Genomic DNA, 25,495 nt, shown 5'->3' with positions numbered 1-25,495 from the left:
ATGTTACACATGCAGAGGCTCTTTCTGGAGTTGAACGCCAGCTTTTGTGCCATTTTGGGCGTTGAACTCCACTTTGCAACTTGTTTCTGGCGCTGGACGCCAGAATTGGGTAGAGAGCTGGCGTTGAACGCCAGTTTGCGTCATCTAAACTTGGGCAAAGTATGGACTATTATACATTGCTGGAAAGCCCTAGATGTCTACTTTCTAACGCAATTAGAAGCGCGCTATTTCGAGTTCTCTAGCTCCAGAAAATCCACTTTGAGTGCAGGGAGGTCAGAATCCAACAGCATCAGCAGTCCTTCTTCAACCTCTGAATCTGATTTTTGCTCAAGTCCCTCAATTTTAGCCAGAAAATACCTGAAATCACAGAAAAACACACAAACTCATAGTAAAGTCCAGAAATGTGAATTTAACATAAAAACTAATAAAAACATCCCTAAAAGTAACTAGATCCTACTAAAAATATACTAAAAACAATGTCAAAAAGCGTATAAATTATCCGCTCATCACAACACCAAACTTAAATTGTTGCTTGTCCCCAAGCAACTGAAAATAAAATAGGATAAAAAGAAGAGAATATACTATAAATTCCAAACTATCAATGAAACATAGCTTCAATCATATGAGCGGGACTTATAGCTTTTTGCCTCTTGAATAGTTTTGGCATCTCACTTTATCCATTGAGGTTCAGGATGATTAGCATCTATAGGAACTCAGAGTTCAGATAGTGTTATTGATTCTCCTAGTTTAGTATGATGATTCTTGAACATATCTATTTTATGAGTCTTGGCCGTGGCCCTAAGCACTTTGTTTTCCAGTATTACCACCGGATACATAAATGCCACAGACACATAATTGGGTGAACCTTTTCAGATTGTGACTCAGCTTTGCTAAAGTCCCCAATTAGAGGTGTCCAGGGTTCTTAAGTGTAACAACCCTAGTTTTTGAAAATCAACTAATTAGTTATTTGTGATTTGTTGATAATTTTATTTTAGAAAAATTATTTTACTAAAGATAATTAAATGGAGTTTCATGATAATTGAAGTTTAAATTAATTAGAAATTTTATATAATCTTTATTAGATATTTGGTATAATTAAAATTATAATTTTGATAATTGAAAAATAAGAAGAATTGTATAATTTAATTTAAATAAATTCTATTTTGAATGAATTATGTTATTAATTTGAACTCCTAGAAATTATTTTATTAGAAATGATTAGATTGATATTTATAAATACTTTAAGTTTAAGTCAATTGATATTTATGTACAATTTTTATTATAATTAATTATTTTATAAATTGAAATTAAAGTTTCAGAGATAGAAAAATAATAGAGATTTGTATGATTTAATCTAGAAAATTGATATTTGAATTTAAAATTGTACTTTACAAAATATAATTAACTTGTTCATTTTATAATTTAAATTAGAAATAATTGATTGAACTTAGCAATATGTTGATAAATAATGTTCCTAAATATTTTTAACAGAGTATATTTGATTCTAAAATTACTCTACTATTTAATTTTATCAAAATATCTATTCATAACTATCCATATTCTTTTATAAAATCCTAATTCCTAAACCTAAATTCCCAAATTGAATCAGAAACCCTAATTCTGAAATTGAGGAACCCTAACCCTAGCTTCCCTTTGCCTCAACCGCACCCCACCCCTCCTTCACCCTCTTTAGCTAACATACCCACCCTTAATCCCCAAGTCAGCGCTGTTACCCTCACCACATGACACACAAAGAAACTTACATCTCTCACTCTCAGCCTCACCAATGAACTCACACTCATTTCCTCACTATACACACGCACGCACACATATGGAGAAGACAGGAAGAGAAAGCACCAGTGAAGAAGAGGGAGGAGCAGCGCCGCCACCGCACTCTGTCACACCCAGCCGCGTCTTGCTCACCGTCGGAGCCACGCCGATCGTCGCTGCCCAGTCGTCGTTTTGTCTCCCACCAAGCCCGTCCTGTCACTGACGTCGCCGAACAGAGGAGGGCGACCACCACGAGGAGCCACCGCCGTCCTTGCTCTTCATCTCCCTTGGAGCCATCGCCGTCGAGGACCAGCAGAGAGAGAGAACGCGCAACGTTCAGGAAGGAGGACGTGAGTCAGTGATGCAAGGAGGAGTGCGACCCACTGCGTGAAGTTATGCCGCCGTGCCTTCCGTTGCCGTCGTGCCTTGGTGCCATCGGAGGAAGCTGTTGCTACTGTGTGTACAGAGATGAGGAGCGTCGCGAGAATCAAGGGAAGGAGTCGTTTTGCTGCTGCTTCTGGTTTCTAAAATCTGAGAAAACACCACTGCCGCTGCTGTTTGTTGGGTTCAAGATCTCCGCTGCTGTTCTTGCTCTGTTCTGCCTCTGCTTCAAGTTTCAGATTGCTGAAGCCTTTGCCACTGGGGTCCAAGACCAGAAAGAAGAGGAGGCCGTTTAACCTTGTCACTGTTGTTGCCATTGGAGTCACTAGAAACCAATTTCTGGAGCTGCTCTTGATGATTCTGGTGCTGCTACATAGGTTCCGAGCTGTTGTGCTGTTACCAGAGGAAGGGAACTCATAGGAAAAACGTCACCAAGGCTGCTGGTTGGTTTGATTGCGTTGTTAATGCGACATTGAGGTAGGAGATTTAACGTTTTTAATTTAGAATGCCCACCAAGTTATTTGAATAAGTGCAAATGGTTAACAATGGTTTAGAATTTCTTAATTGACATGAATGGCCTGAAATGCATTTGAAATTTGTTAGTTGTTGTGAATATTTTGAGCTGTGACTGGAATTAAATGTGACTGCGAATGTCTTTGGGCTTTGTTGTGAGTGTTTGAAGTTGTAATTGATATTGTTTTCTCTGATATGGATGGAATTGAGTTAAATTATAACTGTAGTTGGTGATTGATTTGATGATTGTGCATACTGAATGTTGTATGGGACAGAATAAATGGTGTTACTTTTGTTGCTGAGCTTGCTGGTGTGAATTGATGAGTTATTGTGTGTTTGAATGATGATGAGTGTATATTGAAAATTATGCTTGGCATAGTGTAGAAAAGAAAAGGTTTGATGATGCTTAAGTACTTGACATCGTGGGAATTATTGATTTTGGGTTCTTGGGCTGTGTTGGCAATGAAGACAATTTTTGGAATAACTGGAAAGAGGTTAAACGTGTGATTTTGGAAGGGTTATAAGTTCAAATGTGGTTTTTGATAAGTAAGGTTGTTGAAAATGTTTAAGGCAGAATTTCTGCATGCATGACAGTAGAAAGAATCAATTTCTGGGAGCATCCCAGCTCATATACTTGAATGAAATTATTTTTTCATGAAACTTTACTGTGTTTTGAGCATCTCATAAAAAATTCAGAATTTATTGATGAGTATTTTGGGAGAAATGAATTTTTGAAGATTGATGGTTTCTGCAGAAAATTCTGTTTCTTTACTGCAGAAGCACCAACTTCCAACTCACTTAACTTTCAATTCTGGTAAGTATTTGAGCTGAAACTAACGGCATTTTCAAGCTTCCTGTGTCCACAATATTCATTTTAAATTTCATGTCAATATCCTATTTAACCAAGTAGATATGTTGAAAAGAGTATGGATAACTCACTGGATTTTGGAAACCGAATTCTAAAAGGCCTGGCTGTGTTTCTCACTTCATAACTTTTTCATATGACATGGTATTAATCTGGAATTTAATTCAATAAAAAGCTAAAAGAGTCTTGTTTGAGGTCGTGAATTTTGAAAGGCATTGGGTGAAAACTGGATTTTTAAGGAATTTATCAAACTTACTACTTGCTGCTGTTTTTCTGTATTTTCTTAGGAAACCATAACAGAATTTTAAGAGAGATGGTACAAGTTTTTATTGTGACCAAATTACCTCAACACCAAGTTTCTTGGAATACTAGTTTATTGAGTTTAATTTTGAAAGAATCCTATGATAAGTGAAAGTTAGTTACGAATTGATGAGGTGAAAGTTGAATTGATGGGTTATGTGGGAATTGTGGGTTATGACTGAACTGTTGGCTATTGTAAATTGTGAATTTTCTGACTGATTTGAGAACCTCTTATTTGGTAATTGTTGAGGAAAGGGGGAGATTTGTTGAGAAAGAGGGAACCCGTAAGGGTGGCTAAGTCCGAGTTTTAGGGGAGGTGCTGCCGAAATTTTATAAAATTTGAAGTTTTATTTGAAAAGTTATTTTAGAAGATTTGGATTTGAAAAGTTATGTTATTTAAGTTTTATCTATTGATTAAAGTATTATGTATGAGCTGAATTCATTATGAAAATAATTTTATTTAGTTAAGAAAAGAATTATAATATTTTGAATTTGAATTACTAAGGAAGGGTTTATGTTTCGAACTTGAATTATTTAAGAAAGAAATTATGTTTTAAATTTGATTCAATATAGAAAGAGTTTTATTTGATTACTTCTAATGAAAGGTTATGTTTTGAAAAGTGTTTAATGAATTTAAAAATAAATGATTTTCTTGAGTCTTTGATAGAGAACTAGAATGAAAGATAGTTTTAAAGTTAGCTTGACTCAAGATTGCCATAGCAGAGATTATGAACTGAATTGATGATTGAGATTTTTATAAACGAATGGTAAAGAGAAATGGCTTGAGCCAAGATATTACAACGGTGAAAGATGTAAAGTTTGTATAGTATGATTGAACAAAGGAAGAAAAAGATATTGCATAAGAATGTGAATGTGATGATGAATAAAGAGGATGATTATGTGATGATAATGAGGATGATTATGAATGATGATAATGAGGATGATTATGTGATGATCTGCTACATGAAGGCAGTCAGATAGATGGTGGTACGACCACTGAGAGCGCTTCCCTGGGATACTTAGTTATAAAGCTATTCTGTAAGTCAGAGGACTCTTACAGAGGTATCGAGAAAACACAACTAGCATATACTCCTGTAAGTCAAAGGACTCTTACAGTGAGTGTGTGTGTGCTCCTGTAAGTCAAAGGACTCTTACAGTGAGTGTGTTGGGCAGATAAAAGCTGGCTAGCTCCGTCCTGCAAGTCAAAGGACTCTTGCAGTGGTTTGCCTCACGAGTCAAAGGACTCTTGCGAGGGGCGTTGCCAACAGGGAAGCCTTACCTGGTCAAAGGACTCCGGGTAACGTTGGGAGCGGGTATATAACCGACAAATGAGCTCATTACCTGCACTAGGGTTAGACATGCATCATCCTTGTTGTGCATTTGCATTTGATTGGGTTTGCTCGTTGTACTTTCCTGTGATTGTGTTGTCTGCCTTGCTGTGACTTGTTTGTGTGTTGAATTGAATCTTTGTTAGTGCTATTAGTTGGTGAATGTATGATGATGAGTAAGAATTGATGTTGTGATTGAAAATTAATTGTGTGGTTGAGAAATGATTAATGCGACCAATTTTATATTTTGGAATTTGTTTTGAGCTTAGAGATTTTCTTTGGAAGAGGTAAATAATTAGTTAAAGAAAAACCAAGAATAGTATTTTCATAAGGGTTTGATAAAAATATAGTTTCCTTGAGTATGTTAATTACTTGCATGTTAATCATTACTTTTACGGCATTCCCATTCCCTACTGAGAACGTGTGGTTTGTTCTCACCCCAAAATCTTCCACCCTTTCAGTGACACAGGTTCGAAGACTCTGTTTGGAGCTGCGGGCATTATAGAACTTGTTTACGAGTTAAGTTTATGACTTGAGTTTCTTTCATAGAATTCCCTCGCCCTTACTGCTTAAGGTTTTATTTTATGCAGAGGGATAGGAGTTGTACCTGAACTTTATTTAAATTATTTTGTATAATATTACTATTATTAATAATTATGTGATTATTATTACTTGGTGATGTTTGCTATATGATTTTAATTAACAAAAACAAAAATTTCTGGTATTTTTACTAAAATTGAATCGCGATATCGAACTAAAGGCTTAATAGTAAATAGTTAATAAGGAAAACAGGTCAGTAACGCCTTACTTTTGGTACGATCATGACGTATTGGAAGTTGGGTCGTTACATTAAGCACACTCTTTTTTTTGCTTTGGACCTTGACTTTAACCGCTCAGTCTCAAGTTTTCACTTGACACCTACACGCCACAAGCACATGGTTAGGGACAGCTTGGTTTAGCCGCTTAGACAAGGATTTTATTCCTTTAGGCCCTCCTATCCACTGATGCTCAAAGCCTTGGGATCCTTTTTATTTGCCCTTGCCTTTTGGTTTTAAGGGTTATTGGCTTTTTGCTCTTGCCTCTTGGTTTTAAGAGCTTTGGCTTTTTCTGCTTGCTTTTTTTTTTCTTTCTAATTTTTTTCGCTATTTTTTTCTCTTTTTTTTCTGCAAACTTTGTTCTTTGCTGCTTTTTCTTGCTTCAAGAATCATTTTTATGATTTTTCAGATTATCAAATAACATGTCTCCTTGTCATCATTCTTTCAAGAGCCAACATATTTAACATTCTTAAACAACAACTTCAAAAGACATATGCACTGTTCAAGCATACATTCAGAAAACAAGAAGCATTGTCACCACATCAATATAATTAAGCTAAGTTCAAGGATAAATTCAAAACTCATGTACTTCTTGTTCTTTTGAATTAAAAACATTTTTCATTTAAGAGAGGTGATGGATTCATAGGACATTCATAACTTTAAGACAAAGTTACTAACTACTAATGATCATGTAATGAAGACACAAACATAGATAAGCACATAACATAGAAAACGAAAAACAGAAGAAATAAGAACAAGGAATGAATCCACCTTAGTGATGGAGGCGTTTCCTTCTTGAGGAACCAATGATGTCCTTGAGCTCTTCTATGTCTTTTCCTTGTCTTTGTTGCTCCTCCCTCATTGCTTTTTGATCTTCTCTTATTTCATGAAGGATGATGGAGTGCTCTTGATGTTCCACCCTTAGTTGTCCCATATTGGAACCTAATTCTCCTAGGGAGGTGTTGATTTGCTCCCAATAGTTTTGTGGAGGAAAATGCATTTGAGGCATCTCCGGGATCTCATGGTGATGAGCTTCATATTCCTCTTAAGCTCCATGAATGGGATCTCTTGCTTGCTCCATCTTTTTCTTAGTGATGGGCTTGTCTTCTTTAATGAGGATATCTCCCTCTATGTCAACCCTAGCCGAATTGCATAGGTGGAAAATAAGGTGAGGAAAGGCTAACCTTGCCATAGTGGAGGACTTGTCAGCCACCTTGTAGAGTTCTTGAGGTATAATCTCATGAACTTCCACCTCTTCTCCAATCATGATGGCCCGGTCTATAGTAACTTCAGACCGGTTGCTAGTGGGAATGATTGAGCATTGAATGAACTCCAACCATCCTCTAGCTACAGGCTTAAGGTCCAGTCTTCTTAGTTGAACCGGTTTGCCTTTTGAGTCAATTTTCCATTGAGCTCCTTCTACACATATGTCCATAAGGACTTGGTCCAACCTTTGATCAAAGTTGACTCTCCTTGTATAGGGGCGTGCGTTCTCTTCCATGTTTGGCAAGTTGAACGCCAACCTCACATTTTCCGGACTAAAATCTAAGTATTTCCCCCGAACCATTGTAACATAGTTCTTTGGATCCGGGTTCTTACTTTGATCATGGTTCTTGGTGATCCATGCATTGGCATAGAACTCTTGAACCATTAGGATGCCAACTTGTTGGATGGGATTTGTTAGAACTTCCCAACCTCTTCTTTGCATTTTATGTCGGATCTCCGGATACTCGTTTCTTTTGAGTTTGAAAGGGACCTCGGGGATCACCTTCTTCTTGGCCACAACATCATAGAAGTGGTCTTGATGGGCTTTGGAGATGAACCTTTCCATCTCCCATGACTCGGAGGTGGAAGCTTTTGTCTTCCCTTTTCCTTTTCTAGAGGATTCTCCGGTCTTAGGTGCCATCAATGGTAATGGAAAAACAAAAAGCTTATCCTTTTACCATACCAAACTTAGAATTTTGCTCGCCCTCGAGCAAGAGAAGAAAGAATAGATGAAGAAGAAGAAGAAATGGAGGAGAGGGAAAAGGGGTTGTGTTTCGGCCAAGAAGAGAAGAGAGGGTTGTGTTGTGTGAAAATGAGGAATAATGGAGGGTTATATATAGGGATGGGAGGGGGGTGGAGGTTCGGCCATTTAGGGTGGGTTTGGGTTTGGTGAAGGGTTTTGGGGAAGAGTGTTTATGAGATTTTGTGAAAGAGAGTGGTGAGGGGTGAGAAGAAGTGAGTGGAGGTAGGTGGGGATTTTGTGGGGTCCACAGATCCTAGGGTGATCCTGTGGGGTCCACAGATCCTGAGATGATCCTGTGGGGTCCACAGATCCTGAGGTGTTCAAGGATTTACAACCTTGCACCAAATTAGGCATGTAAAATGCCCTTGCACACAACTCTGGGCGTTCAGCGCCAGGTTGGTGCCCATTTTGGGCATTCAACATCCATTTGTTGCCCATTTCTGGCGTTGAACGCCAGAACCATGCTTGTTTTGGGTGTTCAGTACCAGCTCCTCTCCAAGGTGCAATTCTGGCGTTCAGCACCCAGATGATGCCCATTTTGGGCGTTCAACGCCCAGATACTGCCCATTTTGGGCGTTCAGTGCCAGAACCATGCTCTGTTCTAGCGTTGAACGCCAGGCAGATGCTTCCTCCAGGGTGTGATTTTTATTCTGTTGTTTTTTATTCCGTTTTTAATTTTTATATTTATTTTGTGACTCCTCATGATCATGAACCTATAGAGACATATAACTAAGAAAAAAATATCGTTAGATAAATAAAAATTGGGTTGCCTCCCAACAAGCGCTTCTTTAATGTCAATAGCTTGACAGTGGGCTCTCATGGAGCCTTACAGATGTTCAGAGCATTGTTGAGACTCTCCAACACCAAACTTAGAGTTTGGATATGAGAGTTCAACACCAAACTTAGAGTTTGGTTGTGGCCTCCCAACACCAAACTTAGAGTTTGACTGTGGGGGCTTTGTTTGACTCTGCTTTGAGAGAAGCTTTTTCAGCTTCCTCTCTATGGATGCAGAGGGAGATCCTTGAGTTGTAGAAACAAGGTTGTCCTTATTTATTTGAAAGATCAATTCTCCTCTGTCCACGTCAATCACAGCTCTTGCTGTGGCTAGGAAAGGTCTTCCTAGGATGATGGATTCATCCTCTTCCTTTCCAGTATCCAGGACTATGAAATCAGCAGGGATGTAAAGGCCTTCAACCTTTACTAAAATGTCCTCTACTTGTCCATAAGCCTGTTTTCTTGAATTATCTGCCATCTCTAATGAGATTTTAGCAGCTTGCACCCCATAGATTCCCAGTTTCTCTATTACAGAGAGGGCCATGAAGTTTATTCCTGAACCAAGGTCACACAGAGCCTTAAAGATCATGGTGCCTATGGTACAAGGTATTATGAACTTTCCAGGATCCTGTCTCTTCTGAGGCAATGTCAATTGATCCAGATCACTTAGTTCATTGATGAACAAGGGAGGTTCATCTTCCCAAGTATCAATGCCAAATAATTTGGCATTTAGCTTCATGATTGCACCAAGGAACTTGGCAGCTTGCTCTTCAGTAACTTCCTCATTCTCTTCAGAAGAGGAATACTCATCAGAGCTCATGAATGGCATAAGGAGGTTCAATGGAATCTCTATGGTCTCTAGATGAGTCTCAGATTCCTTTGGTTCCTTAGAGGGAAACTCCTTATTAATTACTGGACGTCCCAAGAGGTCTTCCCCCTTGGGATTCACGTCCTCTCCTTCCCTTGCAGGTTCGGCCATGATTCTTATGTCAATGGCCTTGCACTCTCCTTTTGGATTTTCTTCTGTATTGCTTGGGAGAGTGTTAGGAGGGATTTCAGTGATCCTTTTACTCAGCTGGCCCACTTGTGCTTCCAAATTTCTAATGGAAGACCTTGTTTCATTCATGAAACTTACAGTGGCCTTAGATAGATCAGAGACTAAGTTTTCTAAATTAGAAGTATTTTGTTCAGAGTTCTCTGTCTATTGCTGAGTGGATGATGAAAAAAGTTTATTATTGTTAAACCTGTTTCTTCCACCATTATTAAAGCCTTGTTGAGGCCTTTGATCCTTCCATGAGAGATTTGGATGATTTTTCCATGATGGATTATAGGTATTTCCATAAGGTTCACATAAGTAATTCACCTCTGCTATTGCAGGGTTTTCAGGATCATAAGCTTCTTCTGCATAAGAAGCCTCTTGAGTACTGTTGGATGCAGCTTGCATTTCATTCAGACTCTGAGAAATCATATTGACTTGCTGAGTCAATATTTTGTTCTGAGCCAATATGGCATTCAGAGTATCAACTTCAAGAACTCCCTTCTTCATAGGCGTTCCATTACTCACAGGATTCCTCTCAGAAGTGTACATGAACTGGTTATTAGCAACCATGTCAATGAGTTCTTGAGCTTCTGTAGGTGTTTTCTTTAGGTGAATGGATCCACTTACAGAAGTATCCAATGACATCTTTGATAGCTCAGATAAACCATCATAGAAGATATCCAGGATGGGCCATTCTGAAAGCATGTCAGAAGGACACTTTTTTGTCAGCTGCTTGTATCTTTCCCAAGCTTCATAGAGGGATTCACCTTCTTTCTGTCTGAAGGTTTGAACATCAGCTCTAAGCTTGCTCAGCTTTTGAGGAGGAAAGAACTTGGCTAAGAAAGCCGTGACCAGCTTATCCCAAGAGTTCAGGCTGTCTTTAGGTTGAGAGTCCAACCACACTCTAGCTCTGTCTCTTACAGCAAAAGAGAAAAGCATGAGCCTGTAGACTTCAGGATCTACTCCATTAGTCTTAATAGTATCACAGATCTGCAAGAATTCAGTTAAGAACTGAAAAGGATCTTCAGATGGAAGTCCATGAAACTTGCAGTTTTGCTGCATCAGAGAAACTAGCTGAGGTTTCAGCTCAAAATTGTTTGCTCCAATGGTAGGAATGGAGATGCTTCTTCCATGTAAATTGGAATTAGGTGCAGTAAAGTCACCAAGCATTCTCCTTGCATTATTGTTGTTGGGTTCGGCTGCCATCTCCTTTACTTGTTCGAAATTTTTAATAAGGTTGTCTCTGGATTGTTGTAATTTAGCTTCTCTTAGTTTTCTTTTCAGAGTCCTTTCAGGTTCTGGATCAGCTTCAACAAGAATGCCTTTTTCTTTATCCCTGCTCATAAGAAAGAGAAGAGAAAAAGAAGAGAAGAGGAATCCTCTATGTCACAGTAACGAGGTTCCTTATTGTTAGTAGAAGAAGAGAAGAAGAAAAAAATTCGAACACAGATAGAAGAGGGGGTTCGAATTTGGTGAGTGATGTGAAGAAAAGATGTTAGTAGATGAATAAATAAATAGAATAAGATGAGAGAGGGAGAGGATTTTCGAAAATAATTTTTGAAAAAGGTTAGTAAAATTTTTGAAAATAGTTTTAGAGAAAGGTTAGTAATTTTCGAAAATTAAAATAAAAAATTAAAATAATTAGTTAAATAAAAAAAAGAAATTTTGAAAAAGGGGGAGATATTTTCGAAAATTAGAGAGAGAGAGTTAGTTAGGTAGTTTTGAAAAAGATAAGAAACAAACAAAAAGTTAGTTAGTTAGTTGAAACAAATTTGAAAATCAATTTTGAAAAGATAAGTTAGGAAGTTAGAAAAGATATTTTGAAATCAAATTTTTGAAAAAGATAAGATAAGAAGATATTTTTGAAAACATATGATTGAAATTAGTTTTTGAAAAAGATTTTATTTTTAAAATCACAATTAATGACTTGATTCACAAGAAATCACAAGATATGATTCTAGAACTCAAAGTTTGAATTTTTCTTAACAAGTAAGTAACAAACTTGAAATTTTTGAATCAAAACATTAATTGTTATTGTTATTTTCGAAAATTTGATATAAAAATAAGGAAAATATTTTTGAAAAATATTTTAAAAATTTTTGAAAATAACTAAGAAAAATGAAAAAGATTTGATTTTTGAAAAAGATTTTGAAAAAGATAGGATTTTTTTAAATTGAAAATTTGATTTGACTCATGAAAACAACTAGATTTTAAAATTTTTTGAAAAAGTAAAATCTAATTTTCGAAATTTTAAGAGAGAAAAAGGGGGAGATATTTTTTTTATTTTTGAATTTTTATGATGAGAGAGAAAAATTAAAACATCATTTTCATGTTTTTCTCTTTTATTTTTGAATCAAAACAAGGAATAGATGCAAGAACACTATGAATGTCAAGATGAACACCAAGAACACTATGAAGATCATGATGAACATCAAGAACATTTTTGAAAATTTTTATATGCAAAGAAAACATGCAAGACACCAAACTTAGAAATCTTTCATGTTTAGACTCTATGAATGCAAGAATGCATATGAAAAACAAGAAAAGACACAAAACATGAAAACATCAAGATCAAACAAGAAGACTTACGAAGAACAACTTGAAGATCATGAAGAACACTATGAATGCATGACTTTTTCGAAAAAATGCAAGATGAATATGCAATTGACACCAAACTTATAACATGACACATGACTCAAACAAGAAACACAAAAAATATTTTTGATTTTTATGATTTTCTAATTTTTTTTGTATATATTTTTTTTTCAAAAATTATTGTGAAAAATAAAAATAAGGATTCCAAAATTTTTAATATGAATTCCAGGAATCTTATGCTTTTTAGTCTAAAGCTCCAATCAAAGGGTCAGGCATGGCTTAATAGCCAGCCAAGCTTTAGTAAAAATATGAGTGTAATTCATTTAATTTTAAGCCAAAACCTCAGTCCAAAAGAATTTAGACATGGCTTTACAGCCAGCCAGGCTTTTGCATGCTTCATGAAACACTAGAATTCATTCTTAAAAATTCTGAAGAAAAATATATTTTTGAAAATATTTTTTTTTGAAATTTTTTTTGAAAACAAAGGAGAAATTTTTGAAAGATTTTTGAAAAATTTTTGAAAATAAAAAAGAAAATTACCTAATCTGAGCAACAAGATGAACCGTCAGTTGTCCAAACTCGAACAATCCCCGGCAACGGCGCCAAAAACTTGGTGGACGAAATTGTGATTACACTTTGATTATGTAAAATTCATTGCTCTTTCTTTCCCTGGCAATGGCACCAAAAACATGATGCCAATACCATGGTTCACAACTTCGCACAACTAACCAGCAAGTGCACTGGGTCGTCCAAGTAATACCTTACGTGAGTAAGGGTCGAATCCCACGGAGATTGTTGGTATGAAGCAAGCTATGGTCACCTTGTAAATCTCAGTCAGGCGGATATAAAATAGTAATGGGGTTTTCGAAATTAATTAATAAAATAAGGATAGAAATAGTTATGTAACTCATTGGTGAGAATTTCAGATAAGCGTATGGAGATGCATTCGTTCCTCTGAACCTCTGCTTTCCTGCTGTCTTCATCCAATCAATCTTACTCCTTTCTATGGCTGGCTTTATGTAAGGATGTCACCGGTGCCAATGGCTACTTTCGATCTCTCTCGGGAAAATGGTCCAAATGCTCTGTCACAGCACGGCTAATCGTCTGGAGGTATCACCCTTGTCGTTGGTTGCATCATATTCCTCTCTGTGAAAATGGTCCGATGCGCTGTCACTGCATGGCTAATCATCTTGGAGGTTCTCGATCATACTGGAATAGGATTTACTATCCTTTTGCGTCTGTCACTACGCCCAGCACTCACGAGTTTGGAGTTCGTCACAGTCATTCAATCCCAGAGTCCTACTCGGAATACCACGGACAAGGTTTAGACTTTCCGGACCCTCATGAATGCCGCCATCAATCTAGCTTATACCACGAAGATTCTGATTAAGAGATCTAAGAGATACTCATTCAATCTAATGTAGAACGGAAGTGGTTGTCAGGCATGCGTTCATAGGGAATGATAATGATTGTCACGTTCATCACATTCAGGTTGAAGTGCGAATGAATATCTTAGAAGCGTAACAAGTGAATTGAATAGAAAACAGTAGTACTTTGCATTAATCTTTGAGGAACAGCAGAGCTCCACACCTTAATCTATGGAGTGTAGAAACTCTACCGTTAAAAATACATAAGTGAAAGGTCCAGGCATGGCCGAATGGCCAGCCCCTTTGATCTAAGAACCAGGCATCCAAAGATGATCCAAAGATTCAAAGATGTCTAATACAATAGTAAAATGTCCTATTTATAATAAACTAGCTACTAGGGTTTACAGAAGTAAGTAATTGATGCATAAATCCACTTCTAGGGCCCACTTGGTGTGTGATTGGGCTGAGCTTGAATGTTACACGTGCAGAGGCTCTTTCTCGAGTTGAACGCCAGCTTTTGTGCCATTTTGGGCGTTGAACTCTACTTTGCAACTTGTTTCTGGCGCTGGACGCCAGAATTGGGCAGAGAGCTGGCGTTGAACGCCAGTTTGCGTCATCTAAACTTGGGCAAAGTATGAACTATTATACATTTCTGGAAAGCCATGGATGTCTACTTTCCAACGCAATTGGAAGCTCGCCATTTCGAGTTCTGTAGCTCCAGAAAATCCACTTTGAGTGCAGGGAGGTCAGAATCCAACAGCATCAGCAGTCCTTCTTCAACCTCTGAATCTGATTTTTGCTCAAGTCCCTCAATTTCAGCCAGAAAATACCTGAAATCACAGAAAAACACACAAACTCATAGTAAAGTCCAGAAATGTGAATTTAACATAAAAACTAATGAAAACATCCCTAAAAGTAACTAGATCCTACTAAAAACATACTAAAAACAATGTCAAAAAGCGTATAAATTATCCGCTCATCACCCATACACGTAGCAACTCGAACCCAATACGCTCCACAAGCTAAATCGAACCTAGAACACCAAAATTGAACAATTTTCAACACAATTATCCATGAATTTTTGAAATTAGGGGAAGCTGGCTGAGAAAGAAATAGTGAGTTACCTACCAAATTGTTCCATGGGTTTCGTAGAGCTCGTCGCGGTGAACGCGTAGTCGCAAACGGTTCGTCAATCGGAACTCCGAATAAAAAATTACATGGATTTGAAATTATAGTGAGTGTTAGGTTTTTGCTTGTGTTCTTCTTCCTCTATGAAATGTTTCCCAGCGTGAATAATGAAGAAGAAGAGAAATAAGACGATGTGCCTCTTTAATGGGTTGGGTTCGGTTGGGCCTTGGGCCCATTTTAGGCCCAGTTCAACCGGTCTGGCCCGTCCGGTCCAATTTTGGGCCAAATTCTTTGAAATTAGAGTCAAAATTCTCGTTTTGAAGAGCTCTATCCTATTTTAATATTAGTTTTGTATTTTTAATTTTCCTAATTAAAATTTGATTTATTGAATAATTATTCGCTAATTTCACAGGATTTACAAACAAGGCGCTCTGGAGGAACGAGGAGATGTTCAGAGTGGTAATTTCTTTCAACCAAAATAGGGAACATGAGCTCACAAAAGTGATTGGTGAACCTTGTGGAGTTCTTCGCAGGGTTGCCCTTCTCTTTTTCATCAATATGAATGACCCTATTCACCCTCTTGGAAGGAGGTTTAACTTTTAGTGTAGGGCGCGCCTTGGTAGTCGATCTGTGAGGTGTCCTCTTTGTAGGCGGCTTTTTCGAAGCCTTTTCCTTACCCTTTCTGGTGGACATCCTGAAAAAGGAAGGAAAAGAGAAACATTAAACTCAAAGAAACAACACTAAAAGAACAACATGCAAGTCAGCAATAATGCCACAAAGGAGCAAAGTGTCCTAAATACATAACAGCTACAACATGTAAGTAAGACAAAAATATAATCATGGGGCATATCACTAGCATGAGATGCAAGAGTAAGAGAGGCATGCAAGTGTAAAGCATGAGAAGAACGGGCTCAAGCATCAATAACAACAACAAGTAACACATGCAAGAAAGCTACTAAACACAAGAAAACTATTCACCTAGTCTAACCCCAATATAATGAAGCATGCAAATGGAACAAAATAGAGTTCAAGAAGATGGAATTGCTAATCTTGGAATATGCTACAAGAAAGCAAATCATAGGAAATGAGCACATAGATGTAAAGATTACAAAAAGGTTCACACAAAAAGGAGAAACCGTTTGAAATCTAAAACCATGAATGATGTTGTGTTTGTGATGACAAACTCAAAGATTGGCAAAGAAAAAATAAACTAGAAGAAGTCTTGATTATGATTATAGTCTTGATGAGTTGGACTCTAATGAAGAGTGGATTGTTGCTGATGAAGATGGAGAAGAAGAAGATTTAGATGCTCTAATTCCAGATCCTGATTTAAATGATGGAGCAAGTGGTAATAGAGTTGTTGGTGCCTCTAAGGATCCTTGGACAATTCCTTATCTTAATGATGATGAGTTTGAAGAACTTCTCCAAGGACCTCGATTTTCCTCCTGCTCCTGATAATGATGAAGATAGTAATGTAGAAGTTTGTGAAACTCGTGAAGATTTTATGACTAATAAAGAATAGAATGATTATTAAATGACTTGTTTAGATTTTAGTTAATTAGTTGTTCATTCTAGTAGTTTAGTTGGTTTATTTGCTACTTGAATTTATTTTAGTGTCGTATGAACTTGTGAGTTGTAAATTTGTGTTTTAATTTGTGAATTTGTGTTGAATTGTGACTTTTAATTTATTATAGTATATATATTAGTTATAATTCTGAGTAATTTAGTTTATTTAAGATTTATTTTATTATGTGTAAAATTAGTTTTTGCTATTAATTTTTTAATTTTTTATATTTTATGAATCATATTTATATTTCGTCTTACAATTCAACGAATTACAATTTTAAATTAGTTTAACGAATCGAAATAAAAATTACGAGTTCATTATTATGGTATTTATATCTAAATATATAATGATTAATTTTAGTAGTTGATTTTAAATTGCAAGTAATATTTTGAATTACATTACGAAACAACCAGATCCTATTCCCCCGACAATGGCACACAATAGTAGCACTAGTACCAAGCAGCAGCTGTCAATTCCGCTAACATACATAGAAGTCCCCCATAACCATTAACCATAGTAGTTCTTACTTCTTAGTTCCTGCTACACACTATACACTACACACACTATAAATCTATAATACTCTCGCCACTTTAATTTTCCTTCTCTACCAACTGTCCCTTTCATGTTGTCTCTGCTCTCTGCCCCCTCCTCCCTCTACACCATCATTCATCAACACAACAAACAACTTCACCACAAAAACCCTTCCTCTTCTTCTTCATCTCTCTCTAACAAATGCAAAGACCTCCATTCACACTTTTCACGGTACCAGTTTGATCCATGTTAAAATGAAGTCCAAGACGCACTCCCACGGCGGGAATGGACACGACACTGACGGTGCTTCCGCCACTGGAGGCGGCGGAGGAGGAGGCGGGAGTAGTAGCTCTCCAAGCCCACCACCCTCGCCGCGGCGTCACTCCAGCATATCCCACTGCAGGCGTCGGCTCCGGCCGGTCAAATCAATATCGAGTCGGAGCTTAGGAACGCTCGCGGCCGGCATCATGACCCGCCGGAGCCTCCGATACTTCTTCCTGCTGCCTCTCCTCTACATTTCTGGCCTCCTCATGTGCGTCGGTCCTTTCTCCGCCTTCATCGGTGGCCCTCCCCTTCCCGGCTCCGTTTACCGGAGTCACGAGGTCTTCCGGCACCTATGGCCGGCGATGGAGTCTGATAATTCTTCCGCCATTGTGGTACGTTTTCTTTTGCAACAAATATTCTCTTTCTCTCTTTCTCTCTCTCTCTCTCTCTCTCTCTCTGATCTCGCTGTGGAATTTCTCATTGCGATTACCCAAGAGTATAGAATATGTGTGGGTTTTCTGAGAATTCGCTTTATAGCTAGTTTGAGTTTTTTGTGTTCAAGAAAACGACGTGAGAATTAGTTAATGTCAATTTCAGTTTGGTGTGTGTATTTTACTATTTTAGAATACGACAATGTGTTTGAAAAGGAACAGAAATATTGGCTATGTGATGAAACTAAAGATGACGAAGGGAACTATATTAGGTTTTAGGACGTTCTTTTCATATTTTATTTTGGTTCTTTGTTGTTGTTAAATTTAATCAGCTACGTTTTTTTCTAGGTCAAGTTGCCAAAGTTAATTTGGTAAAGTCATGCATTGAATAATTATGGAATTGGAACCTGTTTCTCTTGTTTAGCATTTTCCTTGGAAGCCAATACCCTGAGATTCTACATGGAATAATTATGGAATTGGAACCTGTTTCTCTTGTTGTAGTGAAGAATATCACGTTTATCTTGGGTGCCACATGATTTTTCTTTCACTTCTGTTTAATTAAATTCATGTTGATGTTGATTACTAACTACATTTTGATGCTTTTCATAGAAAAAATCATTCTTCCACGTAGGGCACTGATTTTCAATTTTTTCTCTCTTTATTTTTGCAGTTGTCTTCTGTGTGGAAGTACAAAAGGAAGTTGAGAGAGCATAAAGCATGTCCAAATTTGAGTGCTTTGCATCATGATCAAATTGGTATGCACTTTATATTACATGGTATTGGTACCCCATTGAAATGGATTCAATTGTTTTAGGTTATTTGAGCTATTTCCCTTGCCTGCTTAAGTAATTGCCTTTGTTAAACAATAGACATTTCTGTTGCTGGACCACATTATATGCTACTAATGTGAAATTTTCCATAAACATAAGCTAAACTTCAATTTTAACAATGCTTCCCCAAAATTTCAGCATCTCCTGGCCTGAACGGATTTTTAATTGTGGAGGCCAATGGTGGTCTTAACCAGCAACGCTCTGCGGTATGATAATTTTTTTTCTTCTGTTGTGACTTTCAGAAGTTTTCTTTTGTTCAAGACAAACTATTTTTTCACCCTTGTGCTTCTTAAATTGTTCCTTTGCAGATTTGCAATGCTGTGGCCGTGGCTGGGTTGTTGAATGCAATACTAGTTATTCCGCACTTTGAGTTCCACAATGTGTGGAAAGATCCAAGGCGACCAATTTTCTTCCAATTTTCTTACTATTTTAACTTTAAACCTTGAAGGATAGGTCTTAACCATATTTTCCATGAGAAATTTTCAATGTGTTTGTCAAATTTCGTTGCTCCCCAGAACAGCATCACATTTCCATTGTTTTTTATGCTACAAACCATGAACCAGTTAGGCAAACACCTAAGATTAGAAGCAGATCCTCCTGCAATCTTATTTGTTGATCCAAATGAATGGGCACCCTTGACTTTTTGGTTTCTCTAGCTTTACTTGACTAAATTTTGTTATCAACTAAGACTGATGGAAAGTAGACCCATTTGGGTTTGTGCTCTTTCCTTATTAAACAGTCCACATAGATAATTAATAATTAAGAATCTAATATATCAGTAAGCATTATGATGCTTCTTCAATTTCTTCATTTCTTGTTTTGTTTATCCAGTCGCATTCTGCTTAAACTAATACTATTTCTTTTACAGTGAATTTGGGGATATATACAATGAAGATCATTTTATATCCACGCTTGATGGTTATGTGAAGGTCGTTAAAGAACTTCCCGAGGCACTAATGGAGAAGCATAACTACAATATCAGTAATATTACTAACATCAGAGTTCAAGCTTGGGCTCCTGTCAGTTATTACCTGGGAGTTGTTTATCCAATCTTGCAAAGTGAAGGGTAGGCATGGAGCCATTTTTTCTTGTTTCATATTCTTCATTTTAATATGTTCAAAATGGGAAGTTTTGCAAGCTTCAAATCAACTTTTATCTGGTGAAATTTATGTTTGGCTTCGTAACTTGATATAGGGTTGTCCGAATAGCTCCATTTGCCAACCGTTTGGCAATGAGTGTCCCCCCACATATTCAATATCTAAGATGTCTTACTAATTACAAAGCATTGAGGTTCTCTTCTTCAATATCAATGCTGGCTAAGAAGCTGGTTAACCGAATGATTGAAAAGAGCTCAAGGTCAGATGGAAAATATATTGCTGTGCATCTTCGCTTTGAGGAGGTACTGATGTTCATTCTATCATATTGAGAACTAGAAATTGGCGTCATTTTATGTTTCACTATGAGTAGTATTTGATATAATCAGCTTTATGTAATGATTGACTATCCTCTCAACATGCAGGACATGATAGCATTCTCTTGTTGTATATATGATGGAGGAAAGGCAGAGAAATTGGAAATGGAATCAGCTCGAGAAAAAGGATGGAGGGGGAAGTTTAAAAGGAAAGATCGCATCATTTTACCTAACCTTAATCGTGTCGAAGGAAAATGCCCACTAACTCCTTTAGAGGTACTTATTATTTATTTCATAGTGCTTCTCAGATCTCAAAATTCGTTTTTACTTTCCTAATTTATTATCTTGCTCGTTCCGTGTGCTAAATATTTACTTCTAAATGAGATACCGTCATTATATTTTCTCTTATGAGTTTTTGATTCTCTTCTTTGTTTCCCTCACTATTTGTACTACATATATTTAACTTAGTTTTTAGAAACAGTTGCATGATGATTGGAAATCAGTGTTGTATGAAAATTGAAATATGAGATGGGTAATACTACACAGAAGATTGACTCACTTTAACTGTGCATTGTTTTCCTGAATAATGTAGGTTGGAATGATGCTCCGTGGCATGGGATTTGACAACAATACGTCAATATATTTGGCTTCTGGGAAAATATATCATGCCGAGAGATATTTGACTCCTTTGAAAATGATGTTTCCCAATCTGTATACAAAGGAATCCCTTGCAACATCAGATGAGCTTGCTCCTTTTATGGTAAAAGATCCCATGCATTCCCAATTATACTAAAAGTTATAACTGGATGATTACAGAACTCCAGATTTTGTTTAAAGTAACTTACTTTTAGTTCGAAAGAACTTATAATCATAAGTTTCTAGAGCATGTATATATACTACACACACGCGCACACCCACAAATGCTTTCATTGAAAATTAATACACTAAAAACACTTGTTAACTTGTTTGTGCAATAGAGCCATCCTATTTGCAGTTGTTCAGCAGCTTCAATTTGTTTTTGCTGTAGGAAGCATTTATATTTTATCCTTACAGCCATAAAATAACTATGTAAGAAGTCATCAAAACTGTCTTACTTTACCTTCCAGAATATGAGATATTAATGCATCAAAATAACTATGTAAAGTTTTTTTATTAACTTTTTTCTTTGTCTTTTTGGTTTTCCATTGTGTATGATCATTGGGTTGTACATAGGAAATAAAACTCCATCTATCTGTATTATACTGCAATTGTAGCACTCCTTTTTTTAGTTCTATTTTTTAAGTATCGAAATCAAGGATATAATTGGCTGTAATTGTGGTATTCTCTTCATTCCTCATCATACACAATTTTGATTTCATTTTTCACTCGTATACACTTCTGTTGTTTGTATGCTATAAGTAACCCCTTCTACTTAATATCATCATCCTTCTTTAGGGCTATTCCTCTCAGCTGGCTGCACTTGACTACACAGTTTGCTTGTTTAGTGAGGTTTTTGTCACAACTCAAGGCGGTAATTTCCCTCATTTTCTGATGGGCCATAGAAGATTCATCTATGATGGGCATTCCAAGACCATTAACCCTGACAAGCGCAAGCTTGTTCTTCTTTTGGATGATGTGGATATTAGGTATGTTTCTGTAATCGTGTCCCTCTACCCTTCTCATTTATATTCATTCTGCACTCTACCTAAATATTTGAAACCATTTTTAGAATATTTAATAATTTGTTCCCTGTTGTATTTACGTTCTCTGATAGGTAAGTAATATATATATAACTGTCACATTAGTGTCAAGTGTCAACTTACTAGTAGTGCCTGGCCACAAATATATTTCATAAAGGGTAAAATATATTTTTTGTCCCTAAAGTTTGTCTATAGTTTTAAAAATACCTATAAGTTTTATTTTGTTTCAATTTTGTACCAGAAGTTTTGATTTGCATCAAATGTATTTTGAAAGCTTATTTTTCAAGAAATTTATGACCAATTCAGCAATAGCTTCACAATGACAACCTTCAACACAAACAACCACCTCCTAGTTGTCAAGTGTTATTGTTAAATTAGTCTTAAACTTCTTGAAAATTTAGCTATCAAGGATACATTTGATGCAATCGAAAAATCCTAGGACAAAATTGGAACAACATAAAACTTGGGTGTTTTTGAAATTTTTAGCAAATTTCAGGGACAAAAAGTATACTTGACCTGTTCATAAAATACATCCTGTTCTGTGAGATATATTTGTGGCCAGGGCAATACTAGTAAGTTGACACTTGAGACTAATGTGACAGAGCTATAACTGTATACGATGATCAAAACCCTTTCCCCCCCCCCCCCCCCCTTTTTTTCTGGTAGAAATGAAAAATGTGGGATGAAATCATTTGTTATGGAAAGGGGATGTAGAGTTTGGAGATGTTATTGGTGTGTTACTGCGGTTTAACTTCAGGCCTACAAGCTTTTGTGGTGAGGTTCAATATAATCATATGATGCACCTTTTAAATCCAGTTCAGTTTTTCACCATACATGGAATATAAGTTACTATTGAGCACAAGGGTATCAGATTAAGAAATTATTGACTGAAACAATATTTGAAGTATTTAGCCTATATTAACATTCTGTCACTTTAGATTATATGCTGACGGCTCATATTAGGTGTAAAATAATTAATAACCGTAAAAGACGAATGACGATATTAAAACATTCTTTTACTAATCAAAAGACTTGTATTGTTGATCAATTTTAGATAAAAAATGACGTGTATTGTTGGGTGGAGGGAGTATCTTATGGTAATGATTTTTGTTTGGCTTGAATGATACTGCTAAGAGGTTCGTGAATTGTGACTGTAGCTATTAGCTATTCCTGTTTGAATCTTATGTATGGAGTTGGTGCTTCAATTTCAAAGAGACGAACTAACAGGAAATATCTGTGAATTGGTGATGCAGTTGGAGAACTTTAAAGGAAGAGATGGAAGATATGCTCAGCGAGAGTGATCGTAAAGGAATCATGGTACCCAGAGTTAGAAAAATTAACAGAAAAACTTCAATCTACATGTACCCCCTACCAGAATGTAGGTGCCTACAGCAGTCTATGGCTGATCAAATCGATCAGATCAGAAATTCCGAATAATCACACAGCTGAAGAATGCCTCAAATGGGTGACAATCTTCATTTCATTTAGCATCTGTGCCAGGTCATCAGATATAGTGGTATTGTTTGGTACTTTGGTTTGGTGCTAGAAAAGGGGTGAAGCTTTTTAAGAATGAATTTTATGGGGAAATTTTTTACATATCAAACTCGTCCATAAAATTTCTACCACATTTTTGTATGTCCCCGCAACCAAGCATACCCTTGAGTATTAGATCCAATTCCATGGCTTTGGTGTTTCAACTTCAAGTTCTAAGGTTTCTTTGAAGTTGTTTCTTGTCTGGCAAGATATGATAGCTTGATAGATCTCCAATTTTGTGTCATTAGTTGGTGCCACTGCATGAAGATTCCGTGTGCATGTTGCGAGTTTTACATGGTGGTGGCGTTTTCTAGCCTCCAATGTAAGAGGTGGGGCGTATTCCAGGAAAGGATATATATACATATCCGGACTAGAAGAGTCAACTGTCAAGTGTAGAGTTGTATTTTTATCTTCTTGTAGATCAATGTTGCTTGAACCGACATTACCCTTCTAAAATGACACGATATTATCATATATTAGAAATGAGAAATACCTAAAATTATGCTTTTAATATATAGTGAAAAAATAATTTTCCCCTTCTAATAAAGGCCGTGCTTGTTAAGGCAATGTTTTTATTTATTTTTAGTATTAAGATAATATACAGTTTTTTAAACCACTGAAATATAATGGGCTAATTTTTTTGCACATGACACCTAGTTTGGTGTAACACTGGGTTATGAAACTTAGGGGAGTTTTACACTGTTGTAATAGCAGTTAGCTGACGGGAAGAAATCGGACGGTCCGATTTTTTGTAGGTGAGGGGGGACACAAATTGAATTGTCAGATTTGTGGTGGATGTATATTTGTTTGCAAAGAAATTGGACCTACCGATTTCATGCATGGAGAGAAATTTTTTTTTGTCCAAAGAAATCGAACCCATCGATTTCAACGCTGTAAGACAATTTTTGCTGGACAATGAAATCGGACTCACCGATTATTTGAAGACAGTTTTTTGGTTGGCCGTTCCACTGATCGGACTGTTCGATTTTAGTGTTCAAAAAAATTTGAACCATAAAGAAAGCGGTCGGACAGTCTGATTTCAGTTTCATATATACCCAACCCAAAATTGAGCTACCCATTTCAACTTCTTTTCACACTCTTAAAATCTCTTAAGCTCGCCTCTGTCTTTTTCTTCTCTATTATCATGGATGATAGAGTGAGATTAAAAGTGTATTATCATGGCCAAATTTTATTACAAACATCTGAAGGAGTGAAATTTGTGTATGAAAATCCATTAGATATTATAATTCCATTCATACTCTCATTTGAAGAATTAAAAGGTATGATTTTGTGAGAAGATGGATTCTCAAATATCTAGAAGAATATCGTATATTATTTCACCTGATTTTATTACCAATCAATGACAACATAAATTTTAAAAAAAGAGAACCAAATTAACTAAATTTTTGTACTATGGAGATTAATGTTAACTTTTTATGTGTTGTGACTAAAAGTTAATTGAAAAAAAAATTAATATGAAAACCAAGGAAAAGTAAACAAAAAAGGAAAGGGGAGGGAGGGAGGAGGAGGAGGAAGAAAAGGGGAATAGAAATGGTAAATAAATTGGATTGTGTGTTGTTAGAGTTTTTCTTTTTTTTTTTCTTTTATTAGTGGGTGTTTTTGGCTTCCAAGATGAGAGGAGGGGCATCTCATCCTCATGGATTACATGAGGATTCTAGATCTCAAGGGGAATTGCCGGACAAATTTCTGCAAAAGGAAACGCTAGCTCGAGATGGAAAGTGATTTTTTATTTGGTAGCAGAGTTTTAACTCCTAAAATGAAGGATTGGATGGAAGGCGTTCAAGAGGAGCAAAGTCCTACGAATGTAGTGCCTAACCAGGACACCTAAGTGCATAGTTCTGATGGACATATCGAGCAATTAAAGGAGCAAAGGTCCTTTGCAGATACAGTCAAGATAGGGCGCACAACTCATTTGAGCGAAATGCAGAAATATAGGATAGTGAGGATGAAGATGATAATGAAATCCTATTAGAAAAATGCTAAATAGACTCTATTATTTAGGGATAGGAAAAAATGCCAAGTGGGAGCTCAGAAAAGAATGGTGGGATTTACTTATCGCCAAGCTTTTTGATAGGCATATTTCAATTATGGTGCTCAAATGGAGGTTACAAATGATGTGGGAAAAAAAAGAAAAGTATGGAGGTAATCGATCTGAGAAATGATTTTCTCCGAGTGATAGGATCTGAATTATGCTCTCATGGAAGGACCTTGAAAGATATTGGATCATTACTTAACTTTGAGACTCTGAAAGCTGTATTTCAACCCAGCCAGTACTATGAAAATGTGATGTGCCCAATTGACCATAGGCCTGAGGGATGGAGAGGTAGAGAAGATAGAAAATGATG

General features: G+C 36.6%; 1 protein-coding gene and 1 non-coding gene across 2 annotated transcripts; both read left to right on the top strand.

Moving 5' to 3' along the window:
* The first annotated feature begins 10,492 nt into the window (after positions 1–10,492).
* On the top strand, positions 10,493–10,600 carry LOC148580696 (small nucleolar RNA R71). Its single transcript, XR_015896725.1, has one exon. It is a non-coding gene; the product is annotated as a small nucleolar RNA R71 (small nucleolar RNA).
* Positions 10,601–16,923: 6,323 nt separating this feature from the next.
* LOC107623550 (O-fucosyltransferase 10) lies at positions 16,924–23,676 on the top strand. The gene is made up of 10 exons (XM_016325874.3): positions 16,924–17,637; positions 18,347–18,431; positions 18,645–18,712; positions 18,815–18,903; positions 19,375–19,572; positions 19,701–19,905; positions 20,026–20,193; positions 20,510–20,677; positions 21,352–21,542; positions 22,850–23,676. Exons 1-10 carry the CDS (start codon positions 17,236–17,238, stop codon positions 23,031–23,033), a joined length of 1,758 nt encoding a protein of 585 aa, XP_016181360.1. The 5' UTR covers positions 16,924–17,235; the 3' UTR covers positions 23,034–23,676.
* The last annotated feature ends 1,819 nt before the right edge of the window (positions 23,677–25,495 follow it).

The sequence above is a fragment of the Arachis ipaensis genome, chromosome B10 (genome assembly GCF_059453495.1).
Source record: "Arachis ipaensis isolate K30076 ecotype BB chromosome B10, ASM5945349v1, whole genome shotgun sequence".
NCBI classification, from domain to species: Eukaryota; Viridiplantae; Streptophyta; class Magnoliopsida; order Fabales; family Fabaceae; genus Arachis; species Arachis ipaensis.
Note: the sequence above shows the minus strand (reverse complement) of the source record. Positions and strands in the feature narration are given on the sequence as shown.

Excerpts from the sequence above, each read along its gene's own strand:
- LOC107623550 (XM_016325874.3), top strand. The coding sequence starts at position 17,236 with ATGAAGTCCAAGACGCACTCCCACGGCGGGAATGGACACGACACTGAC. Across the intron at positions 18,432-18,644 it reads TTTGCATCATGATCAAATTG|CATCTCCTGGCCTGAACGGA; the intron begins GTATGCACTTTA and ends CCAAAATTTCAG. Across the intron at positions 18,713-18,814 it reads TTAACCAGCAACGCTCTGCG|ATTTGCAATGCTGTGGCCGT; the intron begins GTATGATAATTT and ends GTTCCTTTGCAG.